The 18,843-nt window shown below is 48.2% G+C and overlaps 1 protein-coding gene across 1 annotated transcript in view; it reads left to right on the plus strand.

Moving 5' to 3' along the window:
* Positions 1–15,058, plus strand: part of LOC146191265 (uncharacterized) — a 43,886-nt gene extending 28,828 nt beyond the window's left edge. The window contains exons 3-4 of the mRNA XM_084601750.1: positions 10,244–10,444; positions 11,595–15,058. Coding sequence (XP_084457876.1) covers positions 10,244–10,444; positions 11,595–13,875 — 2,482 coding nt within the window. The 3' untranslated portion in view covers positions 13,876–15,058. The remainder of the gene's footprint in view (positions 1–10,243; positions 10,445–11,594) is intronic.
* The last annotated feature ends 3,785 nt before the right edge of the window (positions 15,059–18,843 follow it).

The raw sequence follows: 18,843 nt of genomic DNA on the forward strand, positions 1-18,843 counted from the left end.
GCTGTTCCAGCATGACCCCGGTTTATCAGCCGTGGTATAGTATTTACAAGACATGCATGCACTGATGCATTTCACTCCTTTCATTTCCTTATTCCGCGCTCCACCGCGGAAGGTATCCCCAGTAGAAGAAAACCAAACGCATCAAAGTTCATGTGGACAAAGACAGTGCACGGAGCTGAACAACCTTTTGTTGTTGACCAAAAAGCCATTTCATTTGCACTGACAAGCAAGAAAAAAAAAGGGGAGGGGGGGGGGGGGGGGTACTACATCTACATATTTTGAAGGCTTAGGACGTTCCTCAGCCAACGAAGCTCTTGCAAAATCGACGCATTACAGTAAATTGAGGTACAGCTAGCAGTTGCGGCTATATCGCAAACCATGTGTAACATTCCCTATAACAAGCTCGTTGAAATCCATGCAATCGATCCCGAACACCTTGAGACGTTCACAAACCTCTTACGTTACGTTACAGACAACCTGAGAGGGGGCGCAGTGTAACCATGGTTACACAGCGCCCCCTCTCTCGACTCTGTAGAGCCGAGAACAGGTGACGCAAGTATAACACGCGGTGACGCGCATATGCGCTCGCGTCTCCGAAAGCGGGCGCGAACCTGCAGGCTTCCCTTGCGTGCTTGCACTGTGCGCAGGACAAGCTGGTGCACCATAAAAGGAAAGGGGCCCCCACTACCTGGCCAAGCCCCGTTATCCGGCCGCTGTGAGAAAGAACCGTTTCCTGATGTGCCGTCAGCAGCGTTCACACCATGGCACGCCCTCAGTGAAAGCTTTGGGAGGCCGCACCTCTCCATCTCTTTTTCTTTCGTTCTTGCCATATTTATGCTTTACATTTTTCATTCCGGCTGACCATACTTGTCGAGCACACGCACACACGCACGCAAGTACCGGCATACAATACATACAATATAGCGAACGAAACAGGTAATCTTGAACTATACAGAATATATTCTAGCCCGAGATCAGAAAGGAGAAAGAGCTGTGTGATAGAGAGCGTCGTTGCCCGTTAAAGCCGCTCCAGATACGCAGTTATGTTTTCTATTTCTTCTTCTGTTTTCTGGACAAACGAGCGGAGAGTGTTCCGTTGTAAAACTCGTGTCCTTTCGCTCGCGCATGCCGGCAAGAGATGTGCTCGCCTTAATGTGGTCTGTGTGTGCGTGCGCGGCGCCCACTGAGTGCCCTCTGCCGTCGCCCCTCTCTATCTCTCTTTGTAAAACGCGTTGTTGCACCGGTTGGTGCGTGCTAGCCTCTCTATAGTATACACGCCGTGAGAACCTGTTTTCTCCCCACGGAACTCAATGCTTCCACTTTACAAACGAGCACTGTAATGCTTGAGACGCGCAGGGTGCGTCGGAGGAGCATAATTTTGAATATGCGTGGTCCTGTTCCTTCTCATATAACCGGTCTTGATTTGTCCTTTCTTTTTTTTTTTTTACTGAAAATACTGTTTACCATCAAAACTATCCACTCTGTGTTTGTGGGAGAGAAGGAAATGTGCCCGTCATCGCATACCAGTAGGAAACGTACAGCCATCGGAGGCCGTGGAAGCTAATTTAAGGGCTAAATCACGGCACAAAGGCCTACAAGTGCAGCAGAGACATGCCTGGGAAGTGAAAACGTGGTTTTGCCGTGTGAATAAAACAAAAAGTACGAAAAAGGCTGCCTAAAATGCACCCAGAGATGTGTCATGCCGCAATATCATCCGTGTTAGGAAGAGGTGGTGATGAAGCAAAGAGTCAAATCCAGCGTTTTGGGACATGGCTTAAATGTGGGGCAGCTGTGCAATGTCGCACGATACTGTTACGCTCACGTTGATAGAAATGGTCTAAGCGTCCGACATGTAAACGCTTTCCCTGCACTCGTGCTGAATAGCTAAGACTGCCAGAGCAAACCAGTGGAGTGTGTTCCTGAAAATAAATGGCAAAAAAACGTTTGCCGAGGGTTGGATTCATGAATATATTGACTGTTAAACTGCAGCCGTACAATATGTGAAAAAAAAAATTACGTTCAAAAATTGGTTTATAGGGCTTAACGTCCCAAAGCGACTCAGGCTATGAGAGACGCCATATAAATAAATGCTTCGCAGAATTTTGCGCCCTTCCTTTCTTTCGTTTGAGAAATAAGTAGCGAAAAAGTGCATACATTCGAAACGCGTGTGAACTGTTCAAAGGACCTCTCGCTCTTATGTACTGACATTTTTACTTTTTAACTGCATCTGTAAACAATGAATTGCAGTTAAAACTAAGACCGTGACGACGAGTAATGCATGTTTTTACTGAAGAATAGCTTGCAGCCAAGTACCCAAGTGAAATTTAGTGTTTACTTTCCTGAAATATGAAAATAATTTAAAATTTCTGTCTGCCATGGCAGGTAGTTTGTGCACAGTGGGGACACAGCATGGAGGAAGGAAAATACTTAGGAGAGGCCCTGACGTCACTTTTTTGAAGCCGGTATGGCCACATCGCAACCGAAAGCTGCAATGTCTCTCCTCCTCCTTTACACTCCGCGTATTTTATCCCTCCGCGACGCTCACGTACCTAGGGCTCTTAGCGACGCGAGTTTTCATAGCAACAGCGATGCCGTTGCTAATGACCCGACTTGGCTAACCTTACATTTTAACGCCACTTCCACCACAATTTCTCCAATGCATTAGGAATAGCAAGGGCATCTCCTAAGTTGTTTCCTTCCTCCGAGGGAAACAGCCTGTCATCTATCTCTGAAATCTGAATGAAACCTGCACGAACGTTTCTAGAATGTTCGTTCTGGGCCGCGAGAATAACATGTGAACCAGAAATAAATGAAGTCGAGATAAAAAGCGTGAACAAGGCAAGCCAATGCCATTCCGAAGCCAAAGCGTCGCATTCGGCAAAAAGCTAGTTGAGCCGATCCCGTTATCGATTACGCTATCACTTCGCATGGAGTCTCAAGTCTCGAGCACTCTCAAGCGTTGCCAGTGGCGCCTTCATCTCCTACGTGTAACCTTATGAAGCTTTAAGTGTCAAACAGGCTATGCACGTTGCTACCTAATGCCGTCAGAGCATAGTCGTCTCGACATCTGACACTTCCGAGCTGGGTCAAAAAGGAAAACTAGAAACAGTCGCTGCGTGCCTTATAGCTGTCACCGACCTGCATGCTTGCTTCTCCTACGTCCTTTCCTGTAGGACAGACGCGCGGTTCGCACCACAGATGCTCGTCTCGTGAGAAGTGCACTTTGGGCATGCCTTATAGTAGCGAAGGCAACGCTACGCGCACCCTGTCTCTAGCCACCCTTCATTAAGTTTATTAATAGCCAAGTCTCACACGATGCGGCGCTGCAGGTGGCCCCCACGTAATTAACTAATTGAAGGTATGCTCTAATTGCAACTTGTTGCTCAGCGCCCGTACAGCACGCCAGTTCACTTCCGGACAGCTATACTGTCGCGAGTCAGCTGCCGTTATACATGGCACCTTTACAGAGGAACGAGATTAGCCTGCTTTCGTACTCTTTGGGCTGTCAGCAACATTTCATGAGGTGTATATAGCAGTGCGTTGTTTAGGGTATTCAGGCTGGCCATAGGTTATTTAAATTGCATCGGTTCATCCCTATGCGGAAACTTCAGGAACACGCTGCTAGGGGGCCTCAGTGGGGCCATCATTCTCTACTGATTGAAGGTTATCGCTGCCCTCTGTAGTTTCGTGCAGTCAACGCTGTCCCTAGATGGGTTCCAAGAGGCTGAGGTCTGGCGGCGGCGAGTTGTGCGGCGCCATAAGACCACGTGACCTGGCTGAAATAAAGGAGTAATCGCTCATTGGCACCCACCCAAGAGTAGCCATACGGCTATAAAGGATATCTATACAGCTTTCTCGGAAACTTTGGAGAAACTTCGCAGTTTCTGATAAAGCTGTATAGCTTTTCTTTGAAATCGCATGACTGCCCTTGGGTGGATGTGGGTTAGTATAATTACTCGTTTATCACAAATCTGCAGCACCGTGGGAGCATCCCCTAAATATTCTACGATAACATGGCTGAGTTGGCGGGAGCTGCCAACAAGCTGATGTAGGAGGGCGAGATGGAAATGGAATATGACACCCTTGGATCTCGACTCATACGCTAAATATATAGGCCCTGCAAACACGTTATTAAGGCTTTATATCTATATGCCGGGTAATCTGGGTGTGTGTGTGAGATAGCAGAGGCATACATGAAGAGATTGTTGGTTAAACGATTAGAAAAGCGCATGGACGCGAACGAGCATTCGCAAGGCGAGCTGGCATGTCTTCTTATAATAACCTTTAAAAATGTAGCTCAAGTGGCAACCAAATTTTTTATACGACATTCATTTTCCTATTTCTCAAAGAGCAAAATTTCGCTACGTCATTGGACTTGAGAGCGAAGACTCACGTCCCAAATACGCACGAAAATAGTACCGCCGGGCCTAAGGTCTATATGTGTCAAGATCATGCATCAAACATGCTTGTATATATATGATGTATGAACCTGACACATAGACCTTAGGTACTATTTTCGAAATTGCTAAGCGACGCTCTAAGCCTACGTTGCCTCTCGTTTCATCAGAATGGGAGGCCTGATGTCGCCTAAATCTCGTCCCACGATCTCGAAGACTTCTCTGGCCACTATAGATGTGCGGCGCTCATCGACCGTCCGCAGAACTCCGTCCACACTCGCCACGATGGCTCGCACTCCTATGCCTCTTGGCCACGTCCTTTTCGCGCGCCAGCCATTCCTCGGAGCTGCTATTAGGAAAACAGGACGACGCTCGCGGCACTTTTCTTTCAGTCGGGCTGGAACAACACAGCGAACGGAAGCCGCCGGGGACGGAACGGGTGCCTCAGGAAGTGTTCACCCCGCTCGTGGCCTGCGGGGCACAGCCCGCAAGAACAAAGACTCTTCGGCTGCTGCTGCTGCTGCTCCCGGTTCTTCTCGTCCCCTCGTCGCCGAGGCGTTTGTGCCCCCGCTATGCGACCCGACCGGCCCCGGTCGTAATTAGCCGGTCGCTCTTTGTGCGCAGAGGAAACTGCTGGCAGCGCGCGCTCTATTCGGGCTGACCGCCGTGCCGCGCACTGGGACACGCGCTGAGTGTCCAATGCGCGCGTAGGCGTCCCAGCTAGGGCACGCAGAAACGAAGATTTGTGAAAGAACGCCGCTTTTCCCGACGTCTTGTGCGTGACTCACATGTGTACTTTCCCAGGTTTTCGCTGTGGACGCAGTTGCCTCGAAAGCACTGGGTTATTCTTGCTTACAATAATTGTGCTGCATCGGAAGCGTTTTCCAGTAATGGCATCGTCGTTTTACTTTTTCATGAACAGCAGTACTCCTGTTGCAACCAAAACTAAATGACGTCACATATGACCAATGAATCTAATACACGTCCTTGATGTGTCTAATGAAGATGAGCGACATGTGGTCATGTGACCCAGGCAGCCGGCAGCAAGCACACTCGTGAATGGAAGGGGAGGCGAATGGATGCGTTATAGATTGACAAAGGAAAGGCAGATAGGCTGGCCGGAATTATTAAAATCTGGCTTGCTACTCTGCACTGAGGAAGGGGAGAAGAAAGAGGATCATGATGGGTGACGATGTGGGAGAAGGCATATAAAAAAATACACAGACACAGAAGTTGGCTTTACAAGCTCGAATCGAGTATGGTGGAGCACAAAAAACGGCAAAGAGCCCGCACTGCCTGGGCACACTTCCCCTTGTCCTTCCAAGCGCCTAGCAGCAGTTCCTCCGACAGAGGCCTCTTGTCCAAACACTTCAAGAAAGCGGCTAGCACATTTCTTTCACGTGCATACACTAGGCACACCAATAATATATTGTCCACAGTCTCGGGTGTGCCACAAGTTGAACATTCCTGGGAGTCAACCTGTCCAATTATATGCAAGTACCTGTGCTTGAATGCCACGTTTAAACGCAGTTTATGTAAAAAGCATGCATGATGGCGCGGAATTTCACGTGGAATATAAAATGTTAATTGTGACGGCAACTGACATCTTGTAGCAAACCCTGTTCTTAAACTGTGACAGGCAGGGGCCTCGGGGGTGTGTTTTCAAGAGGTAAAAGTAGCAACAGCCGTCCGCACCGAGGAAGCTTCATTCAGGCGCGATAACTCTTGGCCGGCAGTAGGACGGTACTTGTTAGGCCACTGCGCCAACGGGACGGTTAAGCCCGTCATGCAAGTATACGTATCTGCACCCTGCATACGTTTGCCAGTTGAGAGAACCCGCTCGACTTGGCCGAAACTTGGCAGCGAAAGAATACAAGCAAGCAGGAAGAGCTCCGCTCGGTCCATCCAGCCAGTTGGCTGGACGTCGGCATGCATTTTTTTGCTCTTCACACCACGTGGCCTCGTGTCCTCCTTGATCGACGCCAAAGCGGAGCACTTTGGAAGCGTTGCCCCAATAGCTATAGTCCGGCAAGCACGTATCAGTTCGCGTCCCGGCGAGACGCGTTTGGCCGACGCGACACCGAACTACGAGGAAGATGACTACCGCGCTTTAGGCAGACCCGCCCTCGAAAAATGCAGGGTGGTGGCAATGGTGGAACTATTAGTGGTAGTGCGTGCCGTATTTGCCGAAGTATAGTTCGCAGATCAAAGAAGGAAAATACGTTTTCGCTATGTCGGATATCAGCGGGTAAAGTATACCTAGAGATGTCTGTAAATAAATGCAGGTATCTACATTACTAAATGCAATTAAAATTTTCAGTAAGTCTGCGTCTAGAAATTGAATGGCTCTCTTTGGAAAAAGCGAGCTCAGCGTTGTGAATCCTAGATCTGTCATCAAGGAGACAAGGGCCGATTTCACAAAACTCCGCCAGCGCTATTAGCGAGGAACTTTTCGTGACTGACTCGGCTTATCTTGACAGCCGATGACAAGCTAGCAAAGATATATCATTCACGTACAAAGTTCCTTCCAGCGTGAAACAAGGTGATTTCGACCTCAAATTTCCTCATTTTTACCGCCAGCATCGCTTCAACCCTATCAGCATCTTTTCAGGCATCGTCCAGAGTTAGAGCGCCACCTTTGTGCGTGCCTTCACTCATAGTTTTCTTTTATTAGGAGTTTGTATCACTGCTATCGCAGATCTTTGGTGTATCTATCCATTCCTGCTAAGGCCAGACACCACAGCGGAATCCTGCACTACGGCGTCTGTCATAGCCTGAGTTCCTTGGGACGTTAAACACCACAAACCAAACTAAACCAATTATTGCTATGGTTGTCATCGTTGTTGTTGCTATTATAATGAACGCAGGTCATGCCTGTGACGACTGTAATACCTTTCTCAACCCGCGCATGCATAGCCAAGGACCCCTGTGCCCCTGTCAGCGCCCGTGTGCTCGCCGCACCTCATAACTTTACCGGGCGAACCCTAACAGACATCCGCCTCGCATGCCAAAAATATTCACCTTTGTTTAAGCCAAACTTGGTATAACTCGGTGGGGACTGTAGTCCGGAAAATATGCTACACGCATTAGTTCGTGCGCGTACCAATCAGGACCCACTTTCGATGTATACATAAAGTTGCGGCGATCCGCAGCAGCCGCGTATCGCAACGCTCAGCAATCGGGTGCGGCACCCGTCCCAGCCACTTCGGCACCCGTCCCAGCCACTTTCGAGAGGCCGCTGGCGCAAAGGTGAGGGCGAAACGCACAAGCTAAAACGACGATCACGAAGCGTGCGCGAATACGGCTGGCTGGACAGTGTGCGATACGCGAGGCGAGTCGGCTGCCGTTCGCTTCCGCCGTGCATTTATCGGCGATTCATCTGCCGAGACCCGGTCTATGGTCGATGGCGAACAAAAGACACCACGATCGGTCTTGCCCCTCGACCGTCCGGGGCTCGCACGATGCGCGGCGCGTGAGCACGTACTCGCCTTGTTTGGCCAGTAATGGGCGTGGCTGAGCTTCGGACACGCTGCACGCTCCACGAGTACGTGTGCGCGCCCCCGTGGCAGCTAGGGGATGAAAATAGCCGGCCATCGTGGAAAGCGCGGAACTGCAGTATATGCTATGAGAGTTTGGCCCATTGATCCGCGAATTTAACTTTCTTCCGCTTATATCCCTTATTAATCATCCCATCTTAGCGATAAGCATTTATGGATTGTGCGAGTTACAGCGATGCCTGGATTTTACTGCTGTTTTACTTTTTTCGCGTATATTAGGGCTTACAACTTTGAGACATGACCGCTGTTATTTTATCGCTGTTATTCTTTTGGCGTTTAGCAGGCACTAAGACTAAAAAAAAGAAGAAGAAAAAAGAACGCTTTCGGATAAAAATACATGTAACAAACAAACAAACAAACAAACACACACACACACACACACACACACACACAAAATTAACAAAAGTAGTAGGTTACCCGATGAAGCTCGTACACGTAACGTGAAGCAAAGGCCCAAAGTCTGGCTGAGTTTAATGCAAGAAAATTCAAGGACAGACACGGTTGGCGTTACTGTCAAGTTTTGTCGGCAAAAGGGATGAGCTATACGAACGGTTTTAAGATAGAAAGGCACGTTTTCCACTATCACTGGCGACATGGAGATTCATAATTGCAGACACGTTCCAGCGTAGCCGTACATCGGGTTAAATGGATGCCTCCAGAGCCCATTCAGGCCCTAACTCGCTGCCATGTGTGTGCAGGATGCGTCCGTTAATCTGGCACACAAACCTATGCGAGCATGTCTCCGGGCGCCGCCATAACAATCCCGCTTCAACGCTCATAGATGCAACAGCCGGCTTTCGAACAAAGAGCAGCGAGGAAAAATAAGCGTCATTAGACACGTCACAGTAGCATGTGTTAGCTGCCATGCTGTTACCCTCCACAACGCCATACCTAGTTCCAGGTGGAGACATTTTTCCACGGCTTCAAAGGACGCGTGATTTCGTTCTCTCAACGATAGGGTCCTCTGAGCAGCGTCACCTGGCGACAGATAGCGGAATTATTGTAAAAATGAATAAGAGCGCATTTAAAAGAAGTTGCGGGACCCTACCGTTGAGGAGAGGAAATTACGCTTCAAAGACTGGAGTCAAACGCAAACTGCCAGCACAGTGCTTCTGTGCGAGCAGCATGAAACCTTACATGTCTTTTATGAAGTGACAGTGGTTTCAAACTATAGCTCGCACAGAATGACATCAAACTGCGTCTATAATTAAGGAAGAGCTCTATATGCTGACCTCAAATGCAGTTTGTCGTTTGCGTGGGGAATGAGAAATGCTTTAATTGGGCATGCCCTAATGTTGACGAAGTTCGTTGCGTTTAAAAAGAGCAAACGATTAAGTATCCATACAGGTGGGAGATGAGATATTAGTAAATTACTAAATAGTACGAAGATCCAGAGTAGAACGAGAGAAAGAAGATGACATCACAGTGTGAAAGAGCACTGAACAAGGAACGACCGGGAGCCTCTGTTCGTAAGCCGAGCCAACAGTTCGACAAGTAGACTTGTCTTCGCCTGTTCGTCTGGGCCCAGACGAAGACAAACCCACTTGTCGAAACGTTGGTTCGGCTTACGAACTGGGGCTCCCCCTCCACTCTTGTTCAGTGCTCTTTCATAAATACGAAATCATTAAAATTTCATCCGACAACCATATCAAAATGATTTGTAAACTACATCTGCTAGCGCGTTCAAAGCGGGAATCATTGTTTTAAGACTGCCTGTAAAATGTTTACGTTCAGCTGCGTCGGGTTTTTATTTCCTATAATTATAATATAAATCAGAATCAAATTGAGGATATCAGGTTGAAACGCTCTCAACTTCAAAAATTGCTCTTTTCCGAACTCCGACAACATTTTCTGCAGAAAGTGTTGATCATTACAAGTTAATTGCAACGTTTTCAAATCAGCAATTTCCGGTAACATGTTTAAGAAAACATTAAATCATATACAAAATATTTGTTATCGACGGATACCAGAATCTCGCCTCTCATCTTGAGCGCAAAAAATTAGTCACAGGTCAGTTAACCAGCTGTAGAATCGTTTATCCGACGGGTATAAATGCCTGTTTCTTCGCCAGCTTCGTTTTCCCACCGCCTTGCTAGATTAGCTTTGCCGCAGATGAAATGGCAATCGTCTCAAGCATACTAGAAATACTAGAAAGTGAAATCCAGATAACGTGTGTACTGAAAGTGCAACTTATTTGTAGTGTCCCCCATGGTCCCCACGGTCATGATGTGACCGCTCTACGCGCAGTCGTGTACATATACTGTACGCCTTTTCCCCTCTGTGTCGCAGGTGCCCGCGGCTGCAGAACCGGCCGACGCTGCTGTGCGACATCATCGAAGACAAGCGGCTGCCGTTCCCGGCCTGCTGCCCGCGCATGATCTGCCAGCGCCACAAGAAGCAGCCGCCGCCCACGCAGACGCAGCTCAAGCCCTTCACGCCGCACGTCAGCGTCGACAAGGAGCTGAGAAAGATACCTTTCGTCCTCAAGAGGCACGTCCTTCCTTCCCTCTTATACTCTTCACCGCGAACCTTTTGTTCTCACTTCGCTCACTGCGTTATGGAGTGCGCTCCTCACGTGCCATGCTGCCTCCATGTAATTCAACACAGCGTGAAACAGTGCATTGGAAGGGAAGGGAATAATTAACTTTGTAATGCTTAATCACTGAAAATACGAGGTACAACGCTTTTGGGCATAACCATTTATTGTATGTTGCAAATATGTGAAACGCTTTGTTTTAGTGATAAAAATATTAGTTAAAAAAAAGCAAATTAGACTAATTGCTGAACGCCTGTAGGCAATAAAACTGAGCACAGGTACTGAAGCACATGCAGTAAACTGATGGTAAGATTTAAAATCCTTTCACTGTCTGTCGATGGAGCAGCACGCCCGATGAAATTTTAAACTATTGCGCCGAAAGGGTGAGCTTTCTCAGCGAGTATAGTCTCACAGTCTGTCTTCGTATACACCTCCGACAGCTGATACTATAAGTTTGCTTCGAGCTTTAAAATGCGTCTGGTGTTATAGTAGCACAACTTTACGTTCTTTTTCGAGCAGCGAGGGGAGTTAATGACAGTTGCGCTCTTTGTATACCACACAATAGCCGGGTTTTGCAGGGTACCAGCCTTGTGCAAGCTGCAGCGGGCGTCTGTACAACAGCCGCCGGACCACGTAACAATATATTCATAAAAGCATGTATCCTACAATATTTAACAATTGCCTCACAGTTATCTTACAGTACTCCGCAGATGCCTTACAGTTATTTTCAAAAACGCTGCCCATTGATTTTTTTTATAGCACTACAGTGCTTACAATATCCCACAGCTGCCTCAAAATTGAAAGGCGCCCGGGAGAGCTGGACTTGATTGGTTTTATATGGCAAAGTTAAGTTCGGTACGAGCGCAGGACAAACTTTAGAGAATGAAAATTTTGTTACGCATATGCGAATGTTGGATCGTTTCCATTATTATGTTCACAACAGTATAGCTTACGAAATTTCACCGTTGTCTCACAATTAAAACCGCTGTCCCAGAAAGCTGGACTTTCTTGAATCTAATAGTTGCATATTTCGAACTCTCTCCACCTCGCCCTATCAGTGCGCCCTATCAGTGCGAAAAGTAAAGGCTCAATTTTTCGTTACAGGTTCCTGGAGGTGCAAAACACGACCCTGTTGGATGCAATCATCCTCAACCGCATCAAAGCGCTCGAAGCCGCCGCTAATGCCAGCGCTGCCGCAAACGGAACGGGGGCAGTCGATGGCGCCCTCCACGGCCCCACAAGCATGGACGACCTCGTAGAGGTGGTGATGCTGACTACGCAGGGTCCCGGTGTCACAACGCAGGACACCACTCCATTCGGCACCACTGACGGCACAGTAACGACGTCATCACCTGTGCAGAGGACGCCAACCGAACCCCCGGTAGAGATCATCCGCGGACCCGGCTTCCAGAGCGACTCCTTGCAACAAGAACCGGTCAGGAACCTCACAGTGCTGCCTATTGAGGACGATGAAGAGTTCTTCCTGAACGATGCTCCTGTTGTGCCATCTTCTCAAGCGGGACCGACGACGACCAGAGTTCCGGAAAGCCCCAAAACTACCACACGGAAGATCACGTCGGAAGATGTCACCGAGCAGATCCGAACATCGGCCCTCGATTCTGACCGCACGAACAAACCCGCTGTTTCAACAGTCACAACGGAAACACCCAGCGAACCTACTACAGAAATGTACGATGAGACTACAACTAGATCGCTGGGTCTTACAGTGCCAGAATCTATCTTTGGAACTACACCATCTCCTTCGACAGAGCTTTCTCGTCAAACCACTCCCACAACTCCTGTGACGACCGAAAAAGCCGAAGAAGTTACCACGAAGGAGGAGCAAAGTGAGGGCGGTAAGAAGAGCGGTAACTTGCCGACGATCCTGAGGTCTCTGGTTGACAACGTCTTTGATTACTACGACTATATCGATTACTACGTTCCTGGTCAAAAGCGTAATCTGACATCACTCGGTCAAGACAGGGCTAGCGACCGACGGAGGATCCCCGAATCTATGATGGAGCTGGTTAAAGAACAACTAACCAAGCAAAAAGACAGCAATGAGTCTTCGCTGTTCGTCGCCGACCTGCAGGCCGACCAGCCGGCGCCGAAAGATGATCCAGAAGCCACAACACCAGACCCCGACAACCAGGACTTCCAGAAAGAGCTGGTTACAAAAATGGCTGTAGAGATCCCGCGTGTGACGAAACAGGAACCCCAGGATACGACGACGGCATTTTCTAGAACCGAAGCGGCTACGCAAGAGGCTACGCGTGCAGAGGTTACCTCTACCACTGCTACTCCAACCGCCGCAACCACCGGAGGGACCACGGGTACGGTGACCGAAGGCACCACGGAAACCACAACGCAGGCGACAGCAACGGACACAACCCTCACGCTGGTCAAGAGCGCGGGATCGCAGTCGCGAGCAAAAGTGAATCTCGCAATTGAGAATCTTTCGGCAGAGAAACCCGAGGACAGAATGACAACAAGCGTGCCCGCCTCGACGGTGACCACTTCAACCGTGCCGCAATCCACACTGACACCAACGACGCTGAGCAGAACCACAACTTCCCCAACTACCATTTCCTCGCCAGCCTCTACGCAAGAAGTCACAGCCGGAGTCATAACCACAAGAACAGCAGCACCATCAGAGACATCTAGTCAGCCAGACACAACTCAAGCCGTTACTCGCTCTTTTCAAACTGCGGGAGAGACGGAGAACGTCTTCGTTGGCACGACCAACATCAATGTTCCAGGGGCTGCATCAATAGGTACAACGACGTCCCCTCCGAGAGAAACGGCTAGCTCAGCGGCGCCGTCGACTACAACCGTACAGCAGACAACCACAACGAAAAATGCCGAAACGACAAGGCCCGTCACGTTTACTGAAACCACAGGTACAACAACCACTGGTACCGGCCAACCGACGACAGTGACGACTACGGGATCCGCAGCGAGTACAGACGTGACCAGCACTAACCCTCAAACTCAAACGACGCTCCAGACACTACCAGTAGAGTCTGCCAAATCAACGGTGCCTCTGCTTACGAGCACCGAGCCCGCAACTACTAGCGCCACGACGTCGCCAACCACTCCGGTTCCCACTTCGGCTGAAACTTCCCAGCAACCCCTCGGAAACTCTCCGAGTAAAGTACAGACGACCCTACAGAAGGACGCCTCACTGACGCTGGCGCAAGGCAACTCTACGGCCAAAGGCCAACAGACGCCACCGAACAGCAACAACGACGTGGAGTACATCGACTACGTTTACTACTACGATTACGTCGACACTCCGGACAACTCGACGGCAAACGGCACCGCCACTGCATCCAGGAATAGCACAGGAACCAGAACGACTCAGCTGGTGAAGAAGGTCGCATAACGAACACCACTCTGGCCGTTGAACCGAAGAGGATAGATGAGAACTGTTTCTTGTTTCTATTTAAATGAGATCATGAATGAAGTATTGGATGTAAACACGTTGGATGTCGCCACACGAGAATGGAAAGTCGACTAAGAACTTTTGTCTAGTCGGCAGGCAAATTAAGGAGAGATGCCCCATTCTTTTTTTTTTTTTTTGGATGGGCGCGCAAATGACTGCAAGCTGGTGTAGCTGGAGTGGTTGGCAGCATAAGTTGTATAGTTGTTGTTGTGATGCATTCCTCCGTTCTCATTTTCCCGCTACCTTTCCTTTATTCCATGCAGCCCGCAGTGCAATTTAGGCATGGTTGATTAGCTACTGTGTCATATTAGTTCTACTTTGTTGGCCGGTGAACAGTTTGGACAATCTGTATGATACTTGAGTGTCTTAACTGCTACGACTGCCACGTTCGGTTGAGAATCAGGGCACGAGAGCAAGTGGGGGATGAGCTTGTCTTCCATTTCGACTAGGGGTAGTTAAGCCACCTGAGTCGTTCGTCGCTAAGCTATAGCTACAACTGTACGTTATGCATTGAACTGAGGTTGCCAGTAAATCGACGTTTAGCCAACATTAGCAATAGCAATCATCCTATATAGGCAAGTCACAGATAAGGTGCCTAATATCCAATATCGTCGTGTCACACTCCATTTCCACTTCACTTTTTTTGCTTTCTTTTCAGCTGCCGACCGTAAGACATGTGTGAATGGTTGAATGAGCGCGCTCTGCAAGTTGCGTGCGACCACAAGCTTGAGGAGTTTCGCATTTGCATAAAGTGATGCCCGAGTTCGATGAGTAATGCCTTTTTACCCTAGAAGCAAAAGCGTGCGCAAGATGTTTCGACTTCCCAGCAGGCGAAGTGCCAAACGCATCACTGTATGGCGCCGCGCTGAACGAATTCGAAATACAGGATGCGTTTCCGCGTTAACTCGGCCGCAAGCTTTTGCATTCTGTTTCGTAGGCAGTCCTGTTTTTTCAGCACTTTGTGGCACAGTCTCGCCTGACGCAGCTGACAAGCATCATGACCGGGAGTAAAACTTCGCTGCTCCTACTTTGTATTATACCTTAAAAGCGACTCCCAGCTATCACCTGGGACCGCTTTATGGCGTGTTGTTGATATCATATTGCAAATAAAAGTTGTTATGCGCTCTGCGAGTAAGCCCTTTCATGTGTGCGTGCACAAATCCCTCTTCATAAGGAAGTCGGTATCGGCTGGCCTCCTGTTGAGAGAAATAACCGCGCAGTGTTCTAAATGCTGTGCGATGTCAGTGCATGTTAAGGTGGTCGAAATTTTCGGAGCCCTCCACTACGGCGTCTCTCTCAGCCTGAGTTGCTTTGGGACGTTAAACCACACAAGCCAACCATCCAAATACTTCTTTGTACATACTATAGGTTAAAGACCACAATTAACAAGTTCCACAGAACGGCCCCAAACACGCAGCCCACAGGCTGCAGCGGCCCGGAGAGCCTTGCGGTGCGGCCAGCCGGGCCTAAGGCTTCGGCTGGTGTTCGATCGGAACGAAATCCCGTTTGCAAGAGTTGTGCGCGAGATCTGTCATTTCCGCGAGATGTGTTTTTGTCTAGCGTTCCTGCCATCTGCGATGCCACATTGAACGCGCGCCAAGGAACGCCACGCGACACGAGCGATGGTGTACCGTCCAAACTCACACTTGTCGGAGAAAGTGTGACAGATACAGCGACTTTCCTTTCCTGCAAACCAATTATAATTTTATGCAGCACTGCAACGCGAACGCCGATAAGAGGCAAATCACAAGAGGCGAATGATAGGAGAGGAAGGGTAGGCTTTCTTCATTCTCCTCTTCAGAGACATCTAAGATACTCTCCTTTTTTTTTTTTCTAACTCTTCGACGACCCTCAACAGTTAAAAAAAAAAAAAAAAAAAAAAAAAAAAAAAAAAAAAACATGATTCCTCGACAACCAGCGCTGCTTGCTCATGCCAGTACTTCATTTTCTGTAGAAATAAGGACAATTTGAGGACAGCGAAACAACCAAGAAGGTAGATTCATATGTTTAGTTTGCAAGTCGTTCGCTTTACCAGAGTGTTTCGTTAGGTTCGATATTCTATTGCTTGAAGTCAGTTTTGTCAGGTTTCGAGTAGGCTTTTACATTTCCTGCCATGGCCTCCTCCTTATAAATTTTCATATTGCTCTTTCTGGCTATGGGCCCCCGGAAGACAAAGTTTGTCATGCGGCCAGCGTTTCGAGATGAGATTGAAAGACATGTTTTGCAGTATATCCCTGTAATGAATGCCAGAGTTTGCGGAGCAACGTTTCTTTGTAATCTCTTTTGATCGAGGATTTTACCCGCGGTCGTCGCTATGACTCCTGCAGGCAAGAGGAAGCAATAGCATGAAGAAAGCTACATACAAATACATACCCGAACCCAGTTCTAGTGAACCACATATGGTCGAAAATACGATCAGATCTCTATGTTCATTATCTAAGGAAAGGGGATCACTAGATCACATATGGGAATGTGCGAAGTCACCAGGCAGGGCTAAAAATATAATTAAAGACACCTGGCGGGAGACCCTTCTGCGAAGCTCAGACCCAAGAGCCCAAAGAGAAATTGCTCGATTGGCCGAAGATGCCGTCGAAGTTCAACTACCGGCCTGCAACTAAGGCGACTGTCCTACCTTCCGGGTCTAACCCACGAAGAGCGGGATAGTCACTCTGTTGTGCAAATAAAAGTAATCTCTCTCTCTCTCGAGTTTGCGAAACTCTATCACACAGCTTCCGCATACTTAAGCTCTCACCGACAGCAGCCAACAGCGTACATGCACGAAGAGGCGGGCATTTAAGGTGGACGGAAACAGCAGAAAGTAAAGCTATGCTAAAGCTCCCAAAGCTTGAAAGAGGTCGCGCTTGAAAGTACTGAAGTCGTTTATAACGTACGCATTGACTACGCCAGTCACATTAAGCACACTATGGGCAATGAAACTGGACACGAGGAATGTTATTTGTGACGTTAGTTGAGCAACGTGTTTTATGGAAAGCACGCGGGGTCTACGCAGCATCTCAGCTGATTCATGGAGCCTCTCAGAAGTGACAAAGATGCATGACGAAACGTTCGTCGTGCACGATAACTTGTTGCATATCGCCAGTATAGACCTGCAGTTTTCTTCGTCTTTCTGCAGCAGTGCCAGATTTCACTGCGGATTTGTTAGTCATAAGACAGTACGCTTATATATTCGTTCCAACGCACGATCGAAGTAATCCGAACCATATTGGAATGGGTTCACAGCCCTGTTTCAGGGCGAAATCCCCCCTCAGAGCTGCCCTCTACACCTGGCGCCTAGCCGAGTGTATTTCAGGACCCCTACTGTGGGAAATAAAGTTTAACCAAACCAAACCAAACCACGCATACACATATGTCAAAATATAAGCAATTGTATTAGCAACCGTTACTTCTAGTTTGAGAACTGTGCTAAGTAACAGGCTTATTCACACAAAGCAACCTCACTTCGGACAACATAAGGATGTACAGAAAAATTAAAAAAAAAAAAAACAATCTTGTCTCGATTTCATTATGGGGTTAGGACACAAATTTTCGAAAACCAACCACCGTTGCCATCGCTGGCACTGAGTACAAAGGACATAATTTATTTTAATATGACTGTGAACATTAGCCAATGAGTATCTTCATTTTTATCCTACAGAAATCTGCATTGAAGGATGCGTAATGCGAAAATAAAAGTCGTGACACCTCCGCGTCTGTTTGCCAGCGTTTCTGCGTGCTTGTTATCCTCTTCCTGTCCCTTTTATTTCCGTCGGCCTAAGCTTCGGTGCTCAAAGCCGCTGAAAAATCTTGGGAGCGTGACAGACTGGGTGTTTCAGCAACAACGTTCAAAAATTCCTCGATATAGTGAGATTGAAATAGAAAGAAAATACTTGCACGAACAAATTTACAGCCGCGCGGCAGATACAATTTGCTGCAGAACTCTTCTATTTATACAGTAACTAAATTCCAGTAATTAAGTTATCTCAGTTGGGTGGTTAGTCCCAAAGGGAAGTTCGAAGCCGTGAACAAGATGATGCCATATAAGTTTTTGAAACGAAGAAAACCCGGTTTCCTAACGCCCTGCAGCGCGGGAAAATGGGACGTTTTTCGCCGAACGAAACCGAAACGTGCTCAAGAGACGCGCAGGAAGCTTGGTAGATTCAATATCCGCTGATGACGTGTTGCAATGACTACGGCACTAAATTCAAATTGTCTTCTTTACTGTAACCTTTCATGCACACTTTATTTCACTGCGTCGCTCTCAAAAAATAACGACCGAGTTAGTAATGACCTTTTCCTTTAGCACCCAGCTGCGAGATAAAATGATGTACGTAACGAGTCGCAATACGTACCGTACCGCTTTAAAATGGAGAGTTGGGCTAGTTGGTGCGAAAATACACAGCTCAAAGGACAAACACGACAAGCGAGTACACAGGTAAACAGCGCAACGGACAAAGGACAAGCGAGTAGACAGGAAAAGCGCTTTGCTGTGTACTCGCCTGTCATTTGCCCGTCGCTCTGTGTCCTTTAGAAAGCAATACCGCTTGCAATTCGAAATGAGTGCCGCAGCATCACGTTTTCACCGGACGTCGCGTCTCTAGAGAGCCTCCTGCGCGTCTCTTGCGCTGTTCCGGTTTCGTACGGAATAATAGTCGGATATACCCAGGACCGGCCCGAGCCCGGCCCGCGGGTGGGGCAGGGCACGGGCTTTCGGGCCGGCCCTAGCCCGTGCACATCTCTAGTATAACTACATCAAACATGCCAAAGCCATCAATATTTCTGAAGCTATAATTTCGTATCATGCTTCGTATTTTATTTAGGTCAAACGTAACGGACTAGTTTTTGTCACAGCTAATCAGTGTGGCAGTCACTATAGAAAGCAACTGCCGCGGCACGCAACATTTCTTCTTT

The sequence above is a fragment of the Amblyomma maculatum genome, chromosome 4 (genome assembly GCF_055883805.1).
Source record: "Amblyomma maculatum isolate TAMU_Amacu chromosome 4, ASM5588380v1, whole genome shotgun sequence".
Lineage (NCBI taxonomy): Eukaryota > Metazoa > Arthropoda > Arachnida > Ixodida > Ixodidae > Amblyomma > Amblyomma maculatum.